At 33.5% G+C, this 20,132-nt stretch overlaps 3 protein-coding genes across 4 annotated transcripts; 2 read left to right on the plus strand and 1 right to left on the minus strand.

The window, feature by feature from the left end:
- Nucleotides 1-5,943: 5,943 nt before the first annotated feature.
- On the minus strand, nt 5,944-9,257 carry LOC139096792 (probable cytochrome P450 9f2). The gene is made up of 2 exons (XM_070648544.1): nt 8,995-9,257; nt 5,944-7,412 (listed from the first exon to the last, which is right to left on the minus strand). The coding sequence occupies exons 1-2, from the start codon at nt 9,201-9,203 to the stop codon at nt 6,068-6,070; spliced, it is 1,554 nt and encodes a 517-aa protein (XP_070504645.1). The 5' UTR covers nt 9,204-9,257; the 3' UTR covers nt 5,944-6,067.
- Nucleotides 9,258-12,482: 3,225 nt separating this feature from the next.
- LOC139096794 (uncharacterized) lies at nt 12,483-14,484 on the plus strand. 2 transcript variants are annotated; one of them, XM_070648546.1, is made up of 3 exons: nt 12,483-12,740; nt 12,882-13,041; nt 13,442-14,484. In XM_070648546.1, the coding sequence occupies exons 1-3, from the start codon at nt 12,573-12,575 to the stop codon at nt 14,407-14,409; spliced, it is 1,296 nt and encodes a 431-aa protein (XP_070504647.1). In that variant the 5' UTR covers nt 12,483-12,572; the 3' UTR covers nt 14,410-14,484. The 2 variants fall into 2 exon arrangements, with proteins under 2 accessions (XP_070504647.1, XP_070504648.1); XM_070648547.1 differs by having other exon boundaries at nt 12,570-12,705.
- Nucleotides 14,485-16,010: 1,526 nt separating this feature from the next.
- On the plus strand, nt 16,011-16,802 carry LOC139096813 (odorant receptor 4-like). Its single transcript, XM_070648568.1, has 4 exons — nt 16,011-16,235; nt 16,292-16,392; nt 16,528-16,687; nt 16,749-16,802. Exons 1-4 carry the CDS (start codon nt 16,011-16,013, stop codon nt 16,800-16,802), a joined length of 540 nt encoding a protein of 179 aa, XP_070504669.1.
- The last annotated feature ends 3,330 nt before the right edge of the window (nt 16,803-20,132 follow it).

Genomic DNA, 20,132 nt, shown 5'->3' on the forward strand with positions numbered 1-20,132 from the left:
CTTTCAAGTTTTTCAAAGGGATTTTCGCCTAAAATTTTCACATTTGCTTACAAAAAAGCAGAGATTTTTTTTATTAAAATTCAAAATTTTTGTTAAAATTTTTCTTATTTAAAGCCTTTACAGATAAAAATGCTGTTAACAGCGGTTAATTTTCAAAAACCGCTGTTTTGCGTTAACCGCATTTTAAGGTAAAAAACCGCTGTTATGCTGTTAACGGTTAACCGCTGTCAGAAACCCTACCTTTGAAGGGCTGGACATGTTTTTAGAAGACCTGCATAAGCTTTATTAAATTAAGTCTTAAAATCTGAGTTTGTTGAAAAAGAACAAGGAACAACCAAAGACATATGGAAGGAGGATGTTGATAGAGACAGTGTTGTATTTAGTTTTGGAAATTTCCTGCCGGGAGCCAGTCATAGATCCAGCTTTAGGCACCATCTGAGGGAGGCCATGAATGACAATTGATCAGTACAGCCAGCAAATCAACAAGAAAGCTTATTTTTAATGTATTTCATTGCAGAATTAAATGTAATATATTACTCTAGAGTATTTTACTTCCTGATAAATCCCCACTAACTATTAATTACATTTTCCATCATCGATAGTTAAACTAATCGACACTCATTTTCAAGATGAAACTCCCATGTTGTTAATTAAAAATCATAACGATCCCCTTGAATGCCACTTGAACTATTTATTATTAAAATTTTTCCTATAAATAAGACGAGACGAGAAGAAAAAAACCGCAAGAAAAACAAAATTTTTAAGTTACTTTATTGAATAATTGAGTTCTTGCATTCAGGTTTTGTATGCATAAACAAATTGAACTGACGAAAGGAAAACTTTCAAAAAAAAATCGACTAATGAAAAAGTTTTTTTTTCACAACTTCCAATCCAAAAATTTTCACATCATAAAATTGAAAAAGTTTTCATTCTTGGAAAAAAGGAAAAAATTCATGATTTTAAGATTTTTTAAGCACTGCAACAGTTCTCATGGCTCTTGAAACTTTATTTTTTTTACAGCTGGATCATTATTAATTTCTTGTGTTTCTTTTTCCACTCAAGCCACGTCTGTGTATTTATGTATATGTACGTTGCTGAACTCTCAGTTCAACTTCCAATGCGGTTTCTTGTTACAAATTACACTGCAGAGCATTTTTCATTATGCCAACATGTTCTTTAACTTCTTTCCACTCTCTATTATATCTATTTCTCCCTCAACGTAACCAGATATTTTAATAGTTAAGATTATCAAAAAAATGAAACAACGTAGTGGGATTTCCAAGTGATTTTCTTTCTTGTTTTAGATGAGGAAAAAGAGAGGAGAAAAAAATAACAAACAAAAAAAGCAGGAACGGTAGCAGCAGCAGCTTCTACCACTATATACGTAATATGAAACTCAGGGAAAAGTTCAGTCTATTATTTTCTCATAAAACACAATGTGCATAAATCTCAGGTCCCTATTTAGACATTATTTTTCATAACGAATGGAAGAAGTGGAATAAAATAAGAGTGTTGGAAAATAAAGAATAAAAAAGTCCTGAATGGAGAAATCCATTTTGTTGATTAAAATGAAGTCATAAGGTAGAAAAAGCACGGGTGTGGAATCATTTATTAATGATGTCCAGCATTAAGGATTGGAGAGGGGAAGTGACGAAATTATGAGAAGAATGGCTGTATAAAAAGTCATAATTTATATTTATCGTCAATTATTCCATATCAGACAAAGAGGATGCTCTTGAGAGCTTACTTACTCACTTATCTGACCGTACAGATCATGCGGTCGTCTACAAAATCACAAATAAGGACTTTAAGAATCCCTCAAATGAATGGCATATTTGAGTACTTCGTAACATACGTGGATCAAACCCAAGAGGACAAAAATACAGTATAACTAGTTGATGGCAAGTTAACGTCCAGTTGATAACTAGTTTTAGAGCATTTTTCTCCACTCGGGAAAGAAGCTAAACTAGACTAAAACTCTACTAAGTTTGAAAACCAATAAATTTCTATGGGCAGGCAATTTTGTTAGGAGACCTAGTGGAACTTTCATTATTCTTAAAAATTCCATTCTTTATTCATACTAGACTTGCGTCTACTGACAATTTTGATATTAATAATTAGAAAAGTGTAGATATCAATAATGTCCTTAACATTCTGAACTGGAAGAAGTTCTCAAAGAATTGAACCTGCTTTAGAGATTCTCTCCATGCACCTCAGTTTAGGAAGTTAATTGTAAGTAGATATCGATAAGGGGTCGTTTATTTATTCCTTTATTCCCTTATTAATTAAGCCTTTATAGGAATTTTGATTTTTTCAGTTACTTCATAAGTGAACGGCCCTTAAAATATTTCAAAATAGAAAAATTGGCACTAAACATTGGAAATAGGATAAGTCAGGAAATAAGTCATATTTGTCCAAATATATCAATAATTATTGTTACCAGCTTCCATTTCTCTGAACTAACCTAATTCCTTCATTTTAAGACATGATCAAGTAACCAAAAAAACACGAATTTTACACCACTTGCTCCTTACAATTATGGAAAGGTGAGACTAAAATTATTATATTCACACCGTTTTTACTTGTGAATGTATTGAGTTTGTTCAGATTGGAAAATCAGTTTTTTGGATTTTGCAACAAAACTAAGCATAATGACAAGTTATGTTCTATTGCAAAAGTTTTTTGCCAGGAATTCTACATCATAATCAAAAAACAGAATTGAAATTGGTTGAGGCATTGCTGAGAAAATCGAAAAATTCGCTTTCTGTAAGCAAGCAAACAAACAAGCAAACAAACAAGCAAACAAACAAGCAAACAAGTTAATCAGCAAGAAATCTCAATAACGAGACACCGTAGAGACTTCTAGTTTTTTGCAATCGATCCGTGCTGTTCTATAGAAGAGCTGATTAGATTTTGGGCATGGCAGGAACAGCCGTTGCTTCTAAAAAAGCAAAAAACATTCGTTTTCATACAAAATTTCAAAATCAATGTTTTCTATGATTTTTTGAAACTTTGAACATTGTATAAAAACTACGAAAAATATTTAAAGCCTACCCGCTGGAGCTTGATCCCTCAAACATTTGCCAAGCGAAGCTTGGCCTACCCGCTGAAGTCTGATCCCTCAAACATTTGCCAAGCGAAGCTTGGCCTACCCGCTCGAGCTTGATCTCTCAAACATTTGCCAAGCGAAGCTTGGCCTACCAGCTGGAGCTTGATCCCTCAAACATTTGCCAAGCGAAGCTTGGCCTACCCGCTGGAGCTTGATCCCCCAAACATTTGCCAAGCGAAGTGGCCTACCCGCTGGAGCCTGATCCCTCAAACATTTGCCAAGCGAAGCTTGGCCTACCCGCTGGAGCTTGATCCCTCAAACATTCGCCAAGCGAAGCTTGGCCTACCCGCTGGAGCTTGATCCCTCAAACATTTGCCAAGCGAAGCTTGGCCTACCCGCTGGAGCCTGATCCCTCAAACATTTGCCAAGCGAAGCTTGGCCTACCCGCTGGAGCTTGGTCCCTCAAACTTTTGCCAAGCGAAGCTTGGCCTACCCGCTGGAGCTTGATCCCTCAAACATTCGCCAAGCGAAGCTTGGCCTACCCGCTGGAGCTTGATCCCTCAAACATTTGCCAAGCGAAGCTTGGCCTACCCGCTGGAGCTTGATCCCTCAAACATTCGCCAAGCGAAGCTGCCTACCCGCTGGAGCTTGATCCCTCAAACATTTGCCAAGCGAAGCTTGGCCTACCCGCTGGAGCTTGATCCCTCAAACATTTGCCAAGCGAAGCTTGGCCTACCCGCTGGAGCTTGATCCCTCAAACATTTGCCAAGCGAAGCTTGGCCTACCCGCTGGAGCCTGATCCCTCAAACATTTGCCAAGCGAAGCTTGGCCTACCTGCTGGAGCCTGATCCCTCAAACATTTGCCAAGCGAAGCTTGGCCTACCCCTGGAGCTTGATCCCTCAAACATTCGCCAAGCGAAGCTTGGCCTACCCGCTGGAGCTTGATCCCTCAAACATTCGCCAAGCGAAGCTTGGCCTACCCGCTGGAGCCTGATCCCTCAAACATTTGCCAAGCGAAGCTTGGCCTACCCGCTGGAGCTTGGTCCCTCAAACATTTGCCAAGCGAAGCTTGGCCTACCCGCTGGAGCCTGATCCCTCAAACATTCGCCAAGCGAAGCAACCTACCCGCTGGAGCTTGATCCCTCAAACATTTGCCAAGCGAAAGCCTACCCGCTGGAGCTTGATCCCTCAAACATTCGCCAAGCGAAAGCCTACCCGCTGGAGCTTGATCCCTCAAACATTCGCCAAGCGAAGCTTGGCCTACCCGCTGGAGCTTGATCCCTCAAACATTTGCCAAGCGAAGCTTGGCCTACCCGCTGGAGCTTGATCCCTCAAACATTCGCCAAGCGAAGCTTGGCCTACCCGCTGGAGCTTGATCCCTCAAACATTTGGCAAGCGCAGCTTGGCCTAACCGCTGGAGCCTGATTCCTCAAACCTTTGCCAAGCGAAGCTTGGCCTACCCGCGAGACTTTTTATGGAACGGTGTGAATATTTTCATTTTTATTGTTGTTACCGTTTCATAATTACAAAAGGCACAAGCAGAAGAAAGGAGATGTATATAAAAAAAGTTTTTCTTTTTCCACATGACATCATAATAAGTCAGTGGAGCGAAACGACAGAAAAAAAGGCTTTTTTTTCTTTTTCGTACCCTTACAATTTTCTTTCTGTTGATTCATTCACTCATAAAGTTGAACGAGCAGCTCAATTGTGCGAATTGATAGAAGAAAAAAAAATTATGAATGAATGATTCTTTTCCCTTTTTTTTCCTTGTTGTCATCATTGCTCGATGAAAAAAAGTAAAGAAAGGAAAGCAGCACAACATGAAGTCGGTGATTCATGATGTATGAATAATAAGTGTAGAACAACATAAAACATGGTACTCACTCTTGAAAATTGAAAAATGAAGACATTGAGTATTGTTGTATTTTTTTATACAACGTCACATCATATTCACATTTATTTGTCTAGTAATATGTAACAGACAATAGCGAGATGAAGGAGTAAGAAGTGGGAGTTTGTTAAGGTAAATGACGCATTTTATCTCAAAATTGGATAATATATCAACGAATGGCATTCGATGGGGTTGCGTAGTTGTTCTAAGAGTCCAATGCTCAAAAAGTCCTAGATTTCAATCCAGAGCAGGTTCGGGGACCGTTAACGTGCCCTAACAGGCAAAGAGCATGCTTTCATGGTTCAGAAAGACCACTAGGGTTCCTAATAGCGGTCTGTTTGCTTGTTAGGGTTAATATGTAACGCTCTTAGGACTTGGGCCGTTGATACTGTGCTAAAGATTGAATGTTGAGCATTGGATGGGAGTAGGTGGAGGGAGGGGTTGATTTTTTGCATTACGTCATAAGTGAACTGCCTCTTGGAACCTATATTTTGTAGAAATTGAAGACGACCATGGACTTTTTCATTCCAAATCTGATTATATATATTTTTTATAAGCACCCTATTCAGGGGTGTTGCACATTTTTGGAACAAAAGGGAGAGGGCTGATTTGTTTTTGCAAAAATAAGGAGGAAAAGAAGGGGTTTAGATAGATTTTGGGAGCCAAAATGCGACCCTGATGCTATATGCTATCAAATTTGAAAAACTTCAGTTTATCTGTATTTTCAGAAATAGTGAACATTGCGCTAAAGCACTTTACATTCAAAAAAGCCAGTCAACACTCCCTTACACATGGCTAGATTTCAAAGAGGAACACGTCAAACGCTTCTCAATCCCTTTTATGTTTAAAATTGAACATTTATTACATCAGTGATCACAAATTATTCGTACATTTGTCATAAATGACTAACCGTTTTCAATTTACGATCGCTTTATTTCTTCTTTACGATTCTTCGAAACGTTTAATGTGTGAATAAATACACCATTTGGTGTAAGTCAATAAATATGTATTTATGTCTACCTTTATTTATTTAATTTCTGTTCATCTTACAATCTTTATTGTATCACACATCTTTTTTATGATAAGGAATCTGTACTCACGTATTCACCACAAATTGCAATTGAAATTCAATTTCTAATTCGTGACTTGAGACGCATATAAATTTTTTCTCGCACATCAAACTCAAATGACTGCTTCAATTGAATCGTTGATGGTGTTTTATGGCACATTTCTAATGTGAAGTGAGTGAGAAGTTGATAGATGAAAATTTTGACTAGTTGCATTGCAAAATTCCGCAAAATGAATGAACGTGGTCCGTTATTGAATGGTAAGTACTCCGCTTCCTCAATTTGTTTCATATCAAACCGATGAGGTTCAAATGTAAGTGGATTATCATAATGTTTCGCATCACGATGAATTGCAATTGCTGGAATGATGAGTTCATCGCCTTTTTGAAACTCAAATCTAAATCCATCGTCTGTGGTGAGTGAATAGTCTTTTGTGCATAATTGATTTTGTGTAGTTTCCGTTGGCCACAGACGAAGTGTCTCGTCTAAAATCATATTGAGCAATTTCATATTATTAAGATTTTCATAAGTGATTCCTTCTTTTTCATTAATTTCATCAATTTCATCAATTAATTCCATTTGGATGTCATAGTTTTTAGCTAGTTCATAGCACAGCATCTGGAGGACATTAACTGACAGTCTATAACCTTCACTAAAAAGTGAATATCCAATTGCAATGTAATATTCATCTGGCCATGTAATTTGCTTTAATTTTCTCAAATTTTCATTACTTTTTGAATATTTTCCATCACTTGACGACACATCCATTCTATAATGATGCAATTGACCGTTCTTAGCTTCGAGAAGTAATTGAATCATGTCTGGTCGAGTAAACTTTTTCACTTGACGTACTTTCATTTCTTCTATAACAGCTTGATTGAAAAATTCTTTCGTTTGACTGTCAACAAGTTGGATGTTCATAGCTTTGTAAAAGTTTGGAAAGACACTTGAAATTAGAGATTTCAAATGTCCAATAAATCCGAAATTCTTTGAGATTTTTTCTGCTATTTTGAAGATTTTATCATTTTTATTTCTAAAGCAGTTAACTTTATGGATACCAAGACATGATGCTAATGAATTGACACAAAACTTTTTGGACAGATCTTTGATGTCGATGATAAATTCTTCATCAATTCCATCTTTATAATTCAAATATTCAATCATTTCATCTGTTGATTTCAGCATTAACTCAAACATCTGTTTCATGCCTATGTCATCAAAAATGACATCCAAAGAATTTTTTATTTCATTCCATTGATGATAATTGAGTGATCCCAATGATTGAGCAGAAAATTGATCCACGTGATTGACAAAGTGGTCAAGATTTTCGAATAAAATTTTTCGGACTATTTTTGTATCGCAAATAATTAACTGAGGTCTATTGAAGTTGAAAAAGCCGACGATTCTTGAAAAGAGAAAAGATATAAAAAATTACGATGTGAATTTTATGATGTCTAATGTAATGTACACATGATCAATGATTTTGCTTGTGTAGGTTTAAAATTAGCTTTTGACATTATCTTGATAATTATCATGTTTTGCTTTAGGAATTTCTTTCTTTGGAAAAGATACTGACAGGCATTGTCACAACCTTGCATTTTTAGTTTATTTCAAGGTTTCTTTATTCAAATTGGAAGTACAAAATTTGTATAAGGTGAAATCATGTATGAAAATATTGACACAAACTGTACTACATATCTGGAGTGAAATGTGTTATTGACGTGAAAGTCGTTAAAGACGCAATTAAAAATTAGTAAATTTGAACAATTCGAAGGCTTGTTTAACAAAAGGTTTAAAAAGCTTGATGCCTGTTTCACTAAAGTGAATTATTCTCATTTTGTATTATCTAATTAAATTTACACTACTTAGCCCGAGTGGAACAAATCAATTCGATCAATCAATAAAAATTTTTATTTCACTAAAGTGGATTATCCTCGATTTGGAACTTCAGTTTTTTGAAAATCTCAATTAAGAGTTCAAGTTTATAAAAATGTGACCCACGTGACAATTCGTACATATTTTGAATTTCGTTGATCCTTAACATTTATTAATTATTCAATTTTTCAGTCAAATCTAGTAGATTTATCGGAATCATTGATAAATTTGTCAAAAATTGAGAGCTCCAAATTCCGGTTACGAAAATACAGGAGGCTCTACAAGTATCACATAGTATATCTTTGAAAACTTTTAAAATGTTGGAGATATTACAAAAAAACTGAAGTGGATAATCCGAAATCGAGGATAATCCACTTTAGTGAAACAACTGATCCACGGAGACGTAACTCTGATTTGTTGACGGATTCGATTTAAATTCAACACCATGTCAGAGTCACGCCGGTTTGGTGAGAATCGATTGATCAAATATTCAGCTAAATCCATTAAATTAACTGCAAGTATCACTATAATTCCATCATCAATACAAAAATTAAGCTTTGAAAAGTCCCAAAACTTTTGAAACATTCATACAAAATTTAAGAAAAAATCCAAAAATCAAGAACAATTAACTTTAGTGAAGCAAACCGTTTGTGTTTATAAGAAGAAAACTCTATAAGTTTGCCTTTGAATTTCACTCATGTTTGATTAAAAACATTCAACAAATTTTTTATGATAACACACGCGTATAAAATCATAATGGCTGTTTAATTACTTAAAATGACTTTTGTAATTAAAATGTCAATGACTAATTAGCGATACCGAAATATGCGAATGTATCAACTAGTCCATATGTTTAATAGAGTGTTCATTCAAATTCCTGAGTCATTTATTTACGATGTTTAAGTTACAGTTACAATAACAATTTAATATAGGTATTTGAAGCTAGTCTACAGAATTTTACAAAAATGACCTTTTCAAAAGTATTTTGTGACATTCACGATCGGATAATTTAACATAAAGCCTAGTTATTAACTATCATAATGCCATTATTCGACCATAGATCTAATTATTAACTGAAAATCATGTCAAGTTATCCACTCGAAATTCCATACCTATCATTCGCATGCCTCTTATAAGCATCAATAAGAATATCCACATATGAACACCTCCCAAAAAAGACATTCCCAACATTTCCAAAAATTACAGCAGGTTCATCATAGATAATTTTCCGACGTTTAAAAAACGTAACTTTTTCTCGTAATTTTCGATGAATAATAAATAAAACGGTACAAAAAATTGCAAACACAACAAGCGAACTCATTTTCCACGACTATACTTTTTAATAATCTACAGCACACTAAACTGTGCATGAAGTGTGCGCTATCGAAAAAATATGAATTTTTTATTCATTCATTGTTGTATTGACTAGATAATAAAAATTTACTATGTATTTTTTTCACTTACTATTGTTATACTCTACATGTGGCTGTGTATGGAGCAATAGAATTGAATAAAAATTGCTTGTTCTAATCTATATATCCATTTATATGCTAGCAATAAAACACAAGTTTATCTACATATAAAATTAATGAATTTTTCTCCCTGTAATAAAATCTCTTTTCTGTTAAGGTAGGTCAATTAATTTAAAAATTATTACTGAATGTTTGAAGAGCCGAAAGTAGATGAGAGATGAATTGTAAGGTAGATTGAGTATTATGAAGGAAGTTGAACATTTTTTGAACATGATATTCTGAAAATTTAAAAGTTTCTCGGTGAAAATTTGAATAGTTGATAAGAATGCTTGTACTACTTTTTCAAATTTCCTTTAACTACCTCTCAAAAGTATTTAATTCGAATGAGGGTTAATTATTAGATTTATTAAAAGTCTCAAATATCTAGTTTGAGGGGTTTGTTTTACAAGCTGCAATGGGGTTTAAAAGCTAAATCTGATACTCAAATTTAATTTTATAATATTTGTGTGTTCATATTTGTACTTTTAATGAATTATAAACTAATTTAGCTTGTTTACATCAATTGAGATTATTTATAAATCTTTTTTTGAGACGAGACATTCATTTTCTTTGATACATCAATGTAACATATTAGTCAAATATTAAACTATATTGAATTGAGGGATTAATTCCGGAGTTACATATAGGAAACTCAAGCGACGCTAGCATAAAAAAGTTTAGTGATGGAGCTTTGAAAGCTCGGCAAAAGCTCTGCAATAGCTCTTTTATTAACACCAGATGTTAGACACATATAAGAGTCTTCTTTATGTATGTTGCTCGGGAATGTTTCCTATGTATTCTAGAATAAAACTATTTTACATCTGCAGTGGACAAGACTTTTGTGAAGTAAAAACCATATTTATTATGGATTGAACTAGAGTTGACAGAACTTTAAGAGTTCTCATTCTGTGACTCTAAAAGAGCCCTGACTCTTAAAGTGCATAAAGGTGCCTGCACTAGAATCCTTAAAGTTTGGACTACTGTTGGGGTTCTGTCAACTGTGGTCCATACTATGCTGGATAACTGTATGAATTTGATAGTTTTTTTCAGTCTTCTAGTTCAATGCCTTTAGAATATTTACATTTAATTGATTTGTAAATTTCGAAAATTTAAAAACTAAATTTTTTTCATGTTTACATTCTCAAATTATATTCCCAAATATTTGAATCATGCCTGTAAAATAATATTATTTTTTATCTCAATTACCTTAAAATATTAGAGAAATTGATATAATCAAGAAGAAATGAAGTAACAAATGAATACCATGAAAAAATAAATCAAATTTAGTTTCTTGAGTAGATGCAAAATTACCCCTACCTTAAATTTTTTCTCTGTCTCACTTAACATTCGATTTCAAATAATTTGAATATTCAGAACGCATCGATTGTAAAGGAAGAATAAATGAAGAAGAAGAATTGAAAAAATAAACTAAAATGGAACATTTTGGAATGCAAATGAATCCAACAACTTATCAGTCGGTACATTGCAGACGTCAAGGGAATGGTAGAAGAAAGAAGAAAAAAAACTGTAGATAATTACGACACGGGGGGATTAATTCCTTTTTCGAAGTGCTCAGAATACCAAAAAAAAAGTTTCTTTCTTTATTTTATGCTGGCTGACTGGATCAAGAAGAGGACGAAAAAATGCAGTTTGCATTTAAATTAAATTAATTAAGAAGTTTCCATTTTTTTGTTGCGATAAATGCTCTCATTTTATATTTTTTCTCTTCTTTTGCACCATCCAGTACATACTTTATGCGGGCAGTGTGAAAAATGTCTTTATTCATTTCATGTCACGCTTTGTGTGTTAAGTGATGCCTTAATTTCATTTCATTTTTAAATTTAATTATTTTTCTTTTTTAATGCCCTCGTTATGAGGATGAATAATAAGAATTGTGCGGTCTTTGGAATGTTCAAAATGACACTTTTGCTTTGCATTGTTTTGTGTTTTCATGCGAATGTAATCGTACATCAGTGTGGTCCAAATTTTGAGCTACGGCACTATTGAGTTCAACCGAATTTATCTGCTATTTGTGCATTCCGTTTACGGTTTGGTCGTTGCTTAACACTAAGTTGTGCCGTGGCACAAAACTTTGGACAACACTGTCGTATATGATAAAGTTCAATACACCAGTATAATGGATGATTTCGACTTAAAAATTGTTATGTCCTGCATAAAACGTATCCTCAAATCATTAAATTCAAAATTTTGCAAATTTCAGCAAAATTAATAAATTATCGAGAGTTAGACACTTCCAAGACACTTCAAAGTACAGTAGAGAACTTGCTATAATTCCATGTAAATTCAATAAGTAAAGTAAGTACAGTACTAGACTTTGTGTCTGACTGAAGTGTCTGACTCTAGTAAATTATTTAAAATACTCGACTCGAATTCACTTCGAATTGCAAGTTCCACTTCTTCTAATAAATCAACGGCCTCGATCTCTGTTTCATCAGAATTTTAATAGGTTCTTAGCGAACTGTGGTGAGCACAATTTAGCTTAGACTTCTTGAAAATACACCAACTAGAATGAGAATCCAATATGAATTGAAAAACAAAGTAAAAATATTTAAATACCTACACATTTGACAATGTTATCAAAATATTTAAACAAATTAGTGTTATCAAGAACCAGTGCCGCATAAGTACTTATAAAATGAATTATTTAAATTATTCAACTCTTATCTTTCTACAATTACTCCATCCCTGACCGTTTCCAAAAGAGAACTCTAATATTTGACTTCTGATACCTATAAAGTCTCACTCAATTCTCTCATTTACATTTCATAATTTTCATCAAAATAGTCATGGGGTCGTTCACTTATTTTGTGACGTGATTAAGGGGGGTTGAAGGTGAATAGTTGAGATCTTGTTCCTTGGAGATTTGGTTACGGATGGGAGACTTACTTACTTACATCATTGTAGAAGACGCATGAGGGTCCATTTCTGTATGCAAAATTCGTCAAAAGCTGGATCTGTCTTTAAATAACTTCTGTCAGTCGGATGGAAGAACGGTTTCAAAAAGTCGATATTTCATGTTACGCAATAACCGAACGATTCCGTTGAGAAGTTCTCACTTCGAAATCTTAATATTCATTTAGTTTCTCACAGATATTTAATGAGAGGAGACTAAAGCAAGTCATCATCTTCCTACATAATTGATTAAACCAAAAAAAGTAATGAATTATCATGATATTATCTCACTTGATGAGTGTGAGAAAATTGTAAGGGCTTCGACTAAAAGTGATGATGATGTGAAAATCGTTAGCTTTCACATATCGCAATTTGGTGATGGCTTTTCTGGCTTCTTAGGTGAATATTACATTCTACTCATCAAGTATCATTGTGTAAGCATAAAACAATAATCTTCTCATCTTAAATATGTATATACTCTTTCCACTTGATTGAAATTAATGTTCATGAATTTATTTATATGAGCATATAAATGTAAATGGAAAGAGATGCTGAAATTGTTTCATTTTCTTCAGGGAAATGGATTGAATAATGAGCTGATGGAAGCAAGCTTTTTCATTAAGTCATTGCCAACGAATAATGAAGAGAAACGTCGAATTCTCACTCAATGGGGAATCTTTAAAAAGGAGGTGATGATTTTCGAGCATATAATCCCGAAACTTGTGAAGTATTCATGTAAGTGGAAAAGTGTCTTTTATGTTGGGGTTGTTGTTGTTTTTAAGAGTAATTAATTGTATTAATTTGATAAGTTTTCGAGAGATTAGTAGATTCCAACTTGAACAGCACGTCGAGTTCGTTAGGGTATCGCTGCATCTTCATGTTAATTAGAAGATGAGGAGTGGCCCTGACGGTACCGTGACGTAGGATTTTGATCCATTTTTACGACGAAGAATCCGGTTCCGGTCCTCTAAAGTAAGGTTTCCCGAAGTCTCGGTCTCGACAAATCCTTGACAAATTCTCGAGACCGAGACTACTCAACATCAGGAACCCTTACTCCAAAAAAATATTTCAAACCCAAATCAAGAATACCTCAAAAAACAAAAAAGTTCAATAGCATAAAATCTATTTCTTACAGCCAAAAAATGGAGTCCACATTGTTATCTAGCACGTGATGACATAATGGTATTTGAAAACCTTGAGCTCAACGATTACCGAACATTGCCACGACACATTGATCCAAGCATCAATCATATTAAAATGGCTTTACGTACTTTGGCATTATTTCAAGCATCAAGTATTATTTACGAGCGTCTTGAATTACGACCGAACGGTGAAATGTCAATTGGGGATGCGTATAAGAATATGTTATTTGAAACATCATATAGCGATGATAATCCATGGTGCATGACCAGTATGAGGGCGGTAAAAACTGTCGCTCTTCACTATACAAAATATGGCATCGGATCGAGTTTCGAGGATGCGATTCAAATGGAATTTATGATAAGAGCAAAGAAAATATTTGAGATTCTCGATAGTCCCATGCCAAAAATACCGTCCGTTCTTTGTCATCGTGACTTATGGCGCAATAATTTAATGTATCGTTTTGATAACAATGACTTTAATATGCCATTGGATTGTATTTTGATTGACTTTCAAATAGCTCGTTACTATCCACTTGCTCTAGACGTAATAATTTGTATTATGCTTCCATCAATTGAAATAACATCCGAAAGTATTGACGAATGCATAAAATTTTATTATGATCAATTGTCATGTGAATTAATGCAACACAATTTGAATATTGAGAGTCTAATGTCACTAGATGATTTGGAGAATGCTTGCGAAAAATTCAAATTGATGCCATTGCTAATGCAACCAATGTTTTGTAGTATGGCAAATTTGCCTGTGGAATATATTCCAAATTTACTAAAAACTGACGAAGAGAAATATGTGATGTTATGTCATAAAGATCGTGACCCACTGATTTTTGAATTTATGGACACGGATGATTATTACCGTAACACAATGGTCAAAACTACTGAAAGATTGATTGAGTATTTATTTGCTGATGAAATAGGAAATTCAAAGAGGACATTCGATTGATTTGGAATGTGATTTAGGTGCTGCTGACTAATATTAACACAATAAAGTTAGAATTTTATTATTGAGCAATTTAAACTGTGTCAATGGTTTATGAGGTCGTTCACTTATTATTACGTACAGATTTTAGGGTGTGGGAGATAAAAAGGTCAATTTTTGAGTTATTTAATAAGTGAACGGCCACCTATGAACTTGACGATTTCGTATTAAATATATATTAATAAAAATGCAAGAAATTTTGTACAAAAATTGCATGCAAGTGCTGTTTTTCAGGCTTGACTTGGACTTGATGCAATCTGAATATTTTAGTATTGTCAATTATTGTTCGAAATTTTGCAAATCATCATTTTTACTTTCCTTAGCTCCATATATTTTTAGACGTGCTCAAAATCGATCAAAAATCCGGCCCATAACGGCGTGACTCTTACTTAGTACCGGATTTGATTTGAATCCTGGACCATGCCAAACCGAATCATCATACATCATCATAAGAATCATATTACTTGATTTTAGATTCGACATATAATTACTTCTTACTTCCTTGACTGGGGCGCACGGAGGCCCATTGCAACGCATAGGGAATGTCTGAAGACAGTTCTATCCTTCATTCGACATAAATTCGATTAGATTCGACATATATCCGAAACCATGCCAGAGTCAAGCCGGTCTGATGCTGAATTTCGCATCGATTAACCGACTTATGCTATTCGGGATACTTCGCATGTAAAATCAATAAAATTTTTACTGAGGTTTTAATAAAAAATTAATAAATTTGCATAACATTATTATAATATTAAAATATGTGTACAAAATGACACTTAAAGTACTAGGTTACTAGTACCTTCAATTTTATTACAGTGCTAGAGTTGAAACTGAAAGGAAGTAAATCAGGAAAAATGGAAAATTATATCCAAAAATTCCGAAAGTTTGTCAAAAACTCAAACTTAAAAGTGCAAAAGAAGGAACCAGCTACGAGTAATATTTTATTTCACGACTTTTTCGTCTACGAGAGATTGTCAAGATTTTTGGGCTACACATTTTTAGATAATTCTCGAATTGCAGTTAATAAGCTTGCAAAATTTCATGGCTTTATTCATCACCTGGCTGAGATAGTTTTAATGTTCTTACTATTTATTTCAATTAAATTATCAGCACAAGAAGGCAAGCTTTATGGAGTGATTGAGAATGTCTTAATTTCAGGAATTGTCTTTTTTGCACTCACCAAACTCTTTGTAGTGTTTTACAAGAACAAGGCTAATATTTCTAAAGTTATTGAAAAGCTTGAAAAGCACTTTCCACATTCGAGTGTCGACTAGCTAATATTTAATGCTAGCAAGTACTTAGCAAAGCTTAATAAGTTGAATATTATATTTAACGTAGCATATCAAATGATTGTTGCTCAATTTTGCTTGATGCCAATTATGCATCAAATTTATGCAGCTTATAAGGAAATTGACATAGAATGGGAAGTAATTTTTGCGTTAAACTTAGGCTTTGACCAACAGCAGCCAGTTGTTTATGAGTTGATTTTCATTTTTGAACTTTGGATTGCGTTGTTTGGCGTCTGCTTTGTAATTTGTTCTGATTTGCTGTACGCAAGTACAATGCAACTTTTAATTATGGAACTAGACATTCTTGGGAAAACCATAAGTAAGATTAGGTTTGAAAATGAGGAAGAAGAAGAAGTTAAAGTGCTCAAAAAGCTTGTCAAAATTCATCAGGAATTGATTGAAATTTCTGAAATTTTGGAGGAAATTTTCTCACCAATTTTGCTGATTAATGCTTTCGGATCAATTTCATCTCTTTGTACAGCATGCTTTTTGGCAGTGGTAAGTGGTTATTAAATTTTTTTTATACAATTGACTGGATTATAGTTTAATTTCAGACTGGAATCAGTGGATACTTTATTGCAAAATATTTCATGTTTCCTATCGTTTTACCCTTACAAGCATTCTTTCAGTGCTATTTTGCACAGAAATTGATTGAGTAAGTTTATTCCAGAATTCGAAGTTTACTAATCCATACTAAGCCCGTGTGGACTTCGAGTTCTGGTTTATACTTTTAAGTTTATTTAAAATATATTAACACATTCAACATTTTCATCTATTTTAATATAAAAAGCTCATCTACGATGATTGCAACATCAGCATATAAAACAGATTGGTATGAAAGCAGTGTAAAGACTCAACGGCTTATTCTTTTGATCATGGTCAGAGCTCAAAAGCCTCAAACTGTTACAGCATTTAAGTTTTTTGATGTGTCAATTGAAACATTTCAATGGGTAATTTTCTCATGTTTTTATAAAATGAATGTAATGTTTACATGCTGTAAATTTTGTCTAGATCATTTCGACATCATATTCTTATTTTTCAATCCTTCAAGGAATGTATGGATAAATAAATAATGTTTTCTTTCAAAGATATTATCAATCAGGACTTTACATAAATTTTTGTTAAAAATAAAATTAATTTAGAGTTGTGTCATAAAAATGCTAATCTAATTGTCATAATTTAAATCATGAGTGGACAAAAATACGTTATAACCCAGTAGTAACTTGTCAATGGCAGACTAATGTTCTGTCTTCGGAGTTTTGTCCAGTAGGAAATTGATCTAACTTGAATAGAAACCAGACTAACCGTTAAATTAATATTTTCCCATCATCATTGATGGAGGTTTTAAACTGGTTTTCATCATATTTTTAGAACCTAATAAATTTTGTATGAATGAATTTATTGGCATATACATATAAATGTTTTATGTGATCCTTAATGTAAATAATATATGAAAAATCAATTGAACAAATTTCCAAGAATGTTATAATTGAAAATTTAAAGTAATTGCAACAATTTGGATAAAACTGTAGTTTAATATTGTATTATATAATTTTGTAACTTTTCGATTCAAGATTCAGTTACATAACGTTATGTTGAAGATAGAGGAGTTCAAAAAAGCTTTTTTAAACGTAAAAAAATTTACGAACCGTCCCTGGTTTACATTAGATGCAAATAATATATCTTACGCAAAGATTCGCAAGCTGAATTTCCTGTTGAGTGAACATGCATGCATATAGAATTAAAATAAATACAAGTTAAATAATCACCCGACTATCAAATAATAAAAATGGTTAATGTTCTTTATTGACACACATGTTATTGCACTGCCAGAAACTTATCAACATTCAATGTATCCACATGAATAAATGCATATCTAAATGATAAAAAAAGAACTCTATTTTTAGCTTCCAAATTAAATTATTGAGAAAGTATGTAGAACCAAACAAAAAAATTTTTCATAAAACAGAAGTGACTCAGTAGTCGCGAAAGTAACAACAAGCGAGTGAATAGGCCTCAACATTAAATTGAGTTTTCAGGCATGACATCATAACAAGTTTTAATGGTGAAGCACGCGAAGCACTTTTTAAAAATTCATCCAAAATTCATGAGATGAAAAAGCTGTGCCTGTCACTTGTCACTCTGACAGAATCGCGAAACACAAGTGAACGTTCCTCATACCATCCATGCTGCTTCTCCTTTTTTTACCGTACACATTTTCACTCTCTTAGCATATTTTTCTTTTTCCACATTTCTCTTTCGTTCCCTTTCTGCTTAGCATTTATTTATTTTTTTTTTGCAAATGGCACATTGAAAAAGTGCTTGGATGGATCAATGATTGAATTACATAAGCAGCAACAAGTTAGCTAGTGTATGAAGATTTTTGCGAATCATGTCAACTGTAAATGGCATGATGAAGAGCGAGAAGGAGGAGATAAAGAACTTTGTGTACATGAAGTGTATGTACATAAAATTTTATAGAATCTATACATTTTCGGGATAAAGCTTTTAATGACAAAGATGAACAAGAAAAAGTTTTTTCGGAGGTAAAACAACACAGAGCGTGATATTTTAGAGATGTTTTCTTAATTTTCATGAGATGTAAATTTAGATTAAAGGTATGGTTAACACTAGTAAACATTAGAAAGTAAAAAGTTTTTGGTACTAAGTGCTGACTTAGAAGGAGATAAAAGGAGAATTTAGATTTATATAAATAATTTTTGATGGGACCAGATTTACTGGATGGAGGGAACTCTGATTGATAATTTATAGTACCACCACCTTTACATCTATTGATTACTGTGGGCTCTAAGCCACTTGCAAGCTCTAAACAATGCAAAGACATGAGTACGTCCTGATGTACGTACCTGATGTACCCTGCAATTTACCCAATTACAATTCGTGGTTGAAAGATTTTGCTATCAAAATCATCCACATATTAGAATATTCTTATATATCCTTATATATCCTTGCGCTTGGTCACACTGGAATCACATTATGTATCAAAGACCTCAAAACTCCAAACACGAGCTGAGCTTCATAATTAAAAAGTTGAAACAGAAAAAGAGCTCCGAAAATTAGACATTATATGGGATGGAATCCCGAACCTTCAGTACGCAAAAACAACGCTCTACTATTTAGGCCACTGATGCTAAATCCAAGCTTATAAATAAAACAAAATTTTATAAATCAACAATATTCCCAAAAATCTACAAATTTAATTTTAAACTCAAAAAAAAAAAATTCTATTTGAAAAATCAGTAGAAGCAAAGTTAAAAGTGTAATTTGCACAACATGTTACCGTCATTTTTGAAAAATCACCTTCCAACAAAACTGACACATTTCGAGCCTTTATATATACATAGCACAAGTAAACGAACGAGTGAGACAGAAAAATGTTTTTTTCAGAATGAAAATGTGTTTGTTGAAAAATGTCTGAAATGAATGAGCATTAATTAAGTGACAGATGAAAAAAAAAATTTTTTTTGTGTTCTTTCCCTTCTGTTTTCATGAGCGAAAGCTTAGACGATGATGGAAAATTTTCATCTCAAGCGAGGAACATCGGCAGTAATTATAAAAACGGGAGGCAATGTTGAAATTATCATCATCAAATTTTCATTTAATGGATTACGCAAATACATTCGAATTTCATTAATTAGCAGAAACAGTAAAGTCAAGTCAGTCAATCAATTTAGTTCTCACTCTCTATCATGTCTGTGAAATGCTTGTAGCGATGTTATGGATTTTAAATTATGACACTTTCATCGCCTCCATTTAATGATGTTGATGTTTGCTTATAAAGAGCCATTTACTACAGAGATTACTGATGGCTAGTCAACCTGACGTTTTAAATGAAAAATTCAATAGTAATTAAAAATTAAAAAAACGATGTAATTTAATGAAATTTGAAAGTTTTTCAGCTGATTTTTAATTGATAGCGATTTTTAGGGCTTTTTCAAAAATGTTATTTTTAACATGTTGAAAAACAGGTCAGAACAATTTGAATGAAGGAGGAAGGAAAGAGGAAGGAGACCTATTTATATTGTAAAACGAGTTAAGTGTTTTTGATGTGCTGGACATGTATTCCAGCTCAACTCGATCGAGACAGTATTACATTTGAAAACGCAAATTGGCATCCAGTCAGTATTGATATGGATTGCCTTTAACAAAGGCATTTTCATTAAGATGGCGAAGATTCTGAATTGATTCTGAAAAAATGGCGACTGCCTTCAAACTGCCTGCAAAAAACTTATTTTTGAAAAACCTTGTCTTTGCCAGATTTGCCCTTTTCAAAGTCAAAGGCATTATATCAACTCTGCATACCAGAGTCATCCTTTGGAGTTCTTGTATCACAAAAATCTGTAAGGTCAACGAAGTATATATACGAATCACTTG

This window comes from Chironomus tepperi, unplaced genomic scaffold (genome assembly GCF_022539635.2).
Source record: "Chironomus tepperi strain 1889 unplaced genomic scaffold, CSIRO-AGI_Ctep_v1 contig_406, whole genome shotgun sequence".
NCBI lineage: Eukaryota > Metazoa > Arthropoda > Insecta > Diptera > Chironomidae > Chironomus > Chironomus tepperi.

Coding starts and splice junctions, on each gene's coding strand:
- LOC139096792 (XM_070648544.1), bottom strand. CDS start 9,203: ATGAGTTCGCTTGTTGTGTTTGCAATTTTTTGTACCGTTTTATTTATT. Junction 7,413..8,994: donor AAGAGGCATGCGAATGATAG/GTATGGAATTTC, acceptor TCTCTTTTCAAG/AATCGTCGGCTTTTTCAACT.
- LOC139096794 (XM_070648546.1), top strand. CDS start 12,573: ATGAATTATCATGATATTATCTCACTTGATGAGTGTGAGAAAATTGTA. Junction 12,741..12,881: donor TACTCATCAAGTATCATTGT/GTAAGCATAAAA, acceptor CATTTTCTTCAG/GGAAATGGATTGAATAATGA. Junction 13,042..13,441: donor GAAACTTGTGAAGTATTCAT/GTAAGTGGAAAA, acceptor TATTTCTTACAG/CCAAAAAATGGAGTCCACAT.
- LOC139096813 (XM_070648568.1), top strand. CDS start 16,011: ATGCAACTTTTAATTATGGAACTAGACATTCTTGGGAAAACCATAAGT. Junction 16,393..16,527: donor TTTGCACAGAAATTGATTGA/GTAAGTTTATTC, acceptor TAATATAAAAAG/CTCATCTACGATGATTGCAA. Junction 16,688..16,748: donor CAATTGAAACATTTCAATGG/GTAATTTTCTCA, acceptor AATTTTGTCTAG/ATCATTTCGACATCATATTC.